General features: G+C 44.7%; 1 protein-coding gene across 1 annotated transcript; it reads left to right on the forward strand.

Moving 5' to 3' along the window:
* Positions 1-1452: 1452 nt before the first annotated feature.
* Positions 1453-4933, forward strand: LOC122004942 (4-coumarate--CoA ligase 3-like). Its single transcript, XM_042559814.1, has 5 exons — positions 1453-2567; positions 2677-2875; positions 4139-4352; positions 4454-4556; positions 4649-4933. Exons 1-5 carry the CDS (start codon positions 1572-1574, stop codon positions 4763-4765), a joined length of 1629 nt encoding a protein of 542 aa, XP_042415748.1. The 5' UTR covers positions 1453-1571; the 3' UTR covers positions 4766-4933.
* The last annotated feature ends 1067 nt before the right edge of the window (positions 4934-6000 follow it).

Consider the following 6000-nt stretch of genomic DNA (forward strand, 5'->3'; position numbering starts at 1 on the left):
CTGTGCCGTCCTTTTCGCTAGCTGCGTCTTCTGCTCGACTTCCTGCGCTCCTAAGCTCCTGCACACTCAAACACAGAGATCAAACACAAAACATGACCTAACCAACTTGGTTGATCACATCAAAACACCCACGGGGTCCAACACATTCCGGCTATTCCGTCTTTTCAGCTTTCAGACTGGATCAATATTGGTAATAGATGATTGGACTATAAGAATTATTAGAAAAATGACTGATTAAAATAAATAAATTCTAGCTAGAAAAGAAAATTAAAATATATTTTTATTTTTGACATTTATTCCATGGTTGACTAGTTGCTTTTTTAAGTACTTAAAATATGATTGTAATAATCATTATAAGGAATTAAATATGTTCATATTGATAAAAATAATTTAATTTGAGGTAAAAATAAAATATTGATGTTGTTGATTCATGTGATAAAGCAACTAAGTTAATTGTAATAGCTTTTTTTTTATATTAATTGTTCAGTATGTTTATTATCGCGTGAATCATTTTTCTTGAAATATGAATTGAATATTCTTAGATAATCTTATTAGATGACTTTTATAAATTAAATTGGACGAGTGAGTCTCCTATATATGAATCCAAGGTAATCAGAATAAGGATGCACGAAGAGAACATAAAGAAGTCTAGAGGATTTGGTTCGTCAACGATGAATAGTTGTTCGTTCATTCATGATTACTCTTTTAACGACAAACTCTTTTTAATTTCTTCTCCAAAATTAGTAATTTATTATTATTTTTTTATTTCGTACTAATTCCTTACCGCAATAGAAGCAACCGACAAACTTATTATGACAAATATGATAACTTAATATATAATGTTAATAATAATTATGAAATAATAAAAATTATGATAATTGTGTTTATAGTTCGAATATAGTAAAATTTGTGTTGTCGGACAAAGTCGTCGGACCATCCATGCCTTATCAAATTCCCAACGCTATGCACGCTTTTAATAATTAAATGGCGAATCACAAAACAAAGAGTGGAACATTTTTTATTATTAAAAAAAAAAAAAGACAGAAAGAAAGTCGTCTTGGTATCGATCGTTAGCGGTTGGTTTTGACAGCTTTGAGCTCACCTACCAATAATTGCCACCTAATTAGTTGCGACTTACACCAGTCCCAACCAAACCATTCCATTCAGTGGGAAATTCCCAGCGACTCGGAGAGCGACTCCATTTACATCCGGTCACGATCGAGTTCGGACCGTGTCAAAGTCGGACTCGATCAACACGCCGCCCTGACTCGATCAACCAGCGTTTGCGTAATCTGCCGCGCCCAACCGGCCGGCCCCTTGAACACGGAAACGGCCCAGGCTTTGCCCATTGAAAATAATTAAGTCAACCTTTCGACGCTATCATGCCGTCCACGTAGGTTCACCGACCCTAGCCACCGGCTATATTACGCCGCGGCCCTTTCGTATTCCGGCAGGGGAGAGCAGAGAATTCATCTGATTGACCTGAAGCAATCGAGGCTCTTCTTCTCTCTTCGCCTTCTACCTCCGCTGCTGGTAGCACTGTCGTCGGCTGCTGAGGGAATTGCCTCGGGATGGGTTCGATCGCGGTGGAGGAGGAGGTTATTTTCCGGTCCAAGCTGTCGGACATCGAGATCAAGAACGACATTCCCTTGCACGCCTATTGCTTCGAGCGGCTCCCCGAGTTCGCGGACCGGCCGTGCATCATCGACGGCGCGTCCGGGGTTGTGCTCACCTACGCGGAGGTCGACGCCGCGGCGCGCCGCTTCGCCGCGGGGCTCCTCCGGGCGGGCGTCGGCCGGGGGGACGTGTTCATGATCCTCCTCCGCAACTCCCCGGAGTTCGTGATCGCTTTCCTCGCCGCGTCCCACGCCGGGGCCGTCGCCACCACCGCCAACCCCTTCTACACCCCCGGCGAGATCCATAAGCAGGCGGCGGCCGCGGGGGCGCGCGTCATCGTCACGGAGTCGTGCTACGTGGAGAAGATCCGTGAGTTCGCAGAGGAGCGCCGCGTGGCCATCGTGACGGTGGACGACGACGGAGGCGACGGCTGCCTCCGTTTCGCGGAGCTTCTTGCCGCGGACGCCGGGGAGCTGCCTGCCGCGGAGATCGATCCCGACGACGTGGTGGCGTTGCCGTACTCGTCGGGCACCACGGGGCTGCCCAAGGGCGTGATGCTGACGCATCGGAGTCTAATCACCAGCGTCGCGCAGCAGGTGGACGGCGACAACCCCAATCTGTACTTCAACGAAGACGACGTGCTCCTGTGCGTGCTGCCGCTGTTCCACATCTACTCGCTCAACTCGGTGCTCCTCTGCGGCCTCCGGGTGGGTGCCGCCATCCTCATCATGCGGCGATTCGAGGTGGCGCCGCTGCTGGAGCTGGTGCAGCGGTACAGGGTGACGGTGGCTCCCGTGGTGCCGCCCATCGTGCTGGAGCTGGCCAAGAGCCCTCTGATGGACGGGTACGACCTGTCCTCCGTACGGATGGTGATGTCCGGCGCGGCGCCGATGGGCAAGGAGCTCGAGGAGAAGTTCATGGCGAAGCTCCCCAACGCGCGGCTCGGGCAGGTGAGTGCCTCTAGTGGGGCCCGCCGCACACCCACACAATTTTCGACCGACTATTTTCTGCTTATTTTAACTAATTTGGGGAAGGAGTTTGAAATTTGAAATTTGTAAGGGTTATGGGATGACGGAAGCCGGGCCGGTGCTATCGATGTGCTTGGCGTTCGCGAAAGTGCCGTTCGAGGTGAAGTCCGGCGCTTGCGGCACCGTGGTGCGGAACGCGGAGATGAAGATCGTGGACCCTGACACCGGCGCGTCGCTCGGGCGCAACCTGCGCGGCGAGATCTGCATCCGCGGATCCCAAATCATGAAAGGTAATTCCATCTCTTCGATCTTTGCCCCTAGCATAATAATCAATCGATTTTGGAGTACTCAGGCATGTTCCTTCTGTACAAGCTGTTCGTCAGTTTCTTTCTTCGTTCCTCTACTGTCTCATCCTTCTTGTCAATATGCGCGTCGTGATCAGGAACGCAAACAAATTTCATGTGCGCTCGCGTTAGATTGGTTGCCAGTTCTTCCGCCGACCCTGTAGACGTTGACTTGTCAAACATGGATAAAATATGATTCACGCGACCCATTATGCATATTAGATTGACTTATTTTAGTTTAACCTACTCTCTAACAACTATATTCCAGTGAAGAAGCTGCAATGGAGAAGATTTATAGTTCATGTATATGTGTCTTAATTAGGTACTTACCCTCCCCTAACCTAACCTGACCTAAATCAGCAGCAACCTAAACAAGCTTCTGCTAGAATGAACTGGTCAATTGATTAAGAAATTGTTTTTTTTTTTTTTGAAGCGTGCATGATCACATCATGATAGCAGCTGTTCCATCCTTGTTGTTTACTTGACCTAATCATATGGCCAACTTGCTTATCCCATAAACAATCTTAACTTGAAGGCATACGAAATGTGTAGGTCCACCATTGTTTTGCATGATTATCAGGCTGGCTCCCATCACATGGGACATGCATGCCGCACATTCTGCATAAGTTAGGTCGTCCTTTATGTATCAATATTTGGTGGTTTGGTGCTGGTTGGTAGAGTTGGTGTGTCTTAGTAGCCATTTGCTCACCTTGAAGCTGGCTCTCATTATTTGTTACTGATCGTGACATCCAAACTGGAGAGGCCATCAAATATATTCTTTGATCGGATGCTTTAGTTCATTTTGATCTATTAATCCAATGCAGTATTTCTAGACTGACCTGTTTGACCGATTCAATCGGAATCTATTTAGGAGTTATTTCTATGATGGATCTGAACTGAACTCCGTTGTGGAAACAGAATGTCTTATCTTTATAATTACTAATTCACCTGTTTATAGCTTGAACTTGTTTACTTAAAATTTAGTGTGGTAAGTAATATGTAGGAGGATCATACCAACTTTTGGCGCACATAACACCATCGACACATCCTTCACTTTGTGATGCCAAAATTACATTGAGAATTACAACAGAAAATTTGAACTTCCGAAAAGAAGGCTGCTTCGATTAATTTGGATTGATCTTGCCTTTCTGAAGGAAAAAAAAAAAGAAGAAGAAAGGATGACTGAAGTTGAATTGGTGAATTGTGCAGGTTATATCAATGATGTAGAGGCCACAAACAACACCATAGACAAGGATGGTTGGCTGCACACAGGAGATATAGGCTTTGTGGACGATGACGATGAGGTCTTCATCGTCGATAGGCTGAAGGAGATAATCAAGTACAAAGGCTTCCAGGTAGCCCCAGCCGAGCTTGAAGCCCTACTTATCACCCATCCAAACATCGCTGATGCTGCGGTAGTCCAGTGAGTCCTGGACTGAAAATTTATAGTTCATGTTGTTGATGTTGAAAAAGTCATGGTCATGATTGGCCGTCACAACGCTAATGGTGACTTGTGGTTTGCAGGATGAAAGATGAAGCAGCGGGGGAAGTTCCTGTTGCTTTTGTTGTGCGATCGAATGGGTCACAAATCACTGAGGATGAGATCAAGCAATACATTTCCAAGCAGGTACAACTAAAGACCAATTTTTGTTATCACCTTTTCGATCTGTTCATCATATTTGAAGCATTTTAATCAGACTCCGAGTTTGACTCTCGCAGGTGGTGTTCTACAAAAGGATCAACAAGGTTCTCTTTACCGATGTCATTCCGAAGGCGCCCTCTGGTAAAATTTTGAGAAAGGATCTCAGAGCAAAGCTAGCAGTTCTGTTTCCATGATGCCATCCGTTTCGATGTCACAAATTACAAATACATCATCATCTTAAATCTTTAATTTCTTTCCTGCTTTTGTGTTGTTGGTCTGAACATGTTCGGATTGGTGCTCTGATACCAAGAGAAACTATTGGTTTATTATTTGCTATACAAATTGAGTTTGTATTATACTGACGGTGCATGCATTTTGTTGAATGATAAGGTATTCGTTAAACTTTATAAATGAAAAACCCATTGGATTCTGTAACAATTAGTGCAAGAACACAATCTTTTTACCTCGACCATCCACAATCCTCACTAAATATACTGATACAGATTCTGGTGAACGAACTCTTCAGGTGACATAGAAGTCAAAGTTGAGAGGATGGGGTAACGCCCAATCCTAATCAAGCATAAGATTCTTTGTCTACATCTGGACTGGGAACACTAGTCGGGTCCAAAAGTACTTAGTCTTATCAAGTCTGTGTCCCACAAAGGGATAGATAGAGGCTGACCAACTGTGGGATTTTGTGCATGTGTTTCAACGGATATAAATTTGTCCAGGACAAAAGGCATTCAGTCTTATAACATTTCTATCATACGTTCAGCCGAGCAAAAATCGAAAAAGTGTGAGGATGTTTGTATGTGTTAGAATGGGCAAAGTCCGGCCGAGCCTAAAGGCACTCAACCTTATAAAATTTTTAGCATATATTCGATCGAGTGAAGACAAAACGAGTGTGAAGATGCTTGTATATGCTCGATCGGACAAAGACCGGCCGAACCTAAAGTCATTCAGCGTTATAAAGTTTCTAACATACGTTCGGCCGAACCTAAAGTCATTCAACCTTATAAAGTTTCTAACATACATTCGAGGATGCTTGTATGTGCTCGATCGGGCAAAGCTCGGCCGAGCCTAAAGTCATTCAGTCTTATAAAGTTTCTAGCATACGTTCGGTCGAGCGAAGACCGAACGATCGTAAGGGTGCTTGTATGTGCTCGACTGGGCAAGGTCCGATCGAGCTTAAAGACACTCAGTCTTATAAAGCTTTTAGCATACAACCGGCTTAATGACCGGCCAAGATTATATGTAACACAAGGTATTCTTAATGCAGGACCGACTGGGATATATTCAGCAGAAGGTATTCTTAATACATGATCGACCGAGATATATTCAATAGAAGATATTCTTAATGCATCGTCGACCGAGATATATTCAACAGAAGGTATTCTTAATGCATGATCGGTCAAGATATATTCAGCAG

Source organism: Zingiber officinale, chromosome 7B (assembly GCF_018446385.1).
Source record: "Zingiber officinale cultivar Zhangliang chromosome 7B, Zo_v1.1, whole genome shotgun sequence".
Lineage (NCBI taxonomy): Eukaryota > Viridiplantae > Streptophyta > Magnoliopsida > Zingiberales > Zingiberaceae > Zingiber > Zingiber officinale.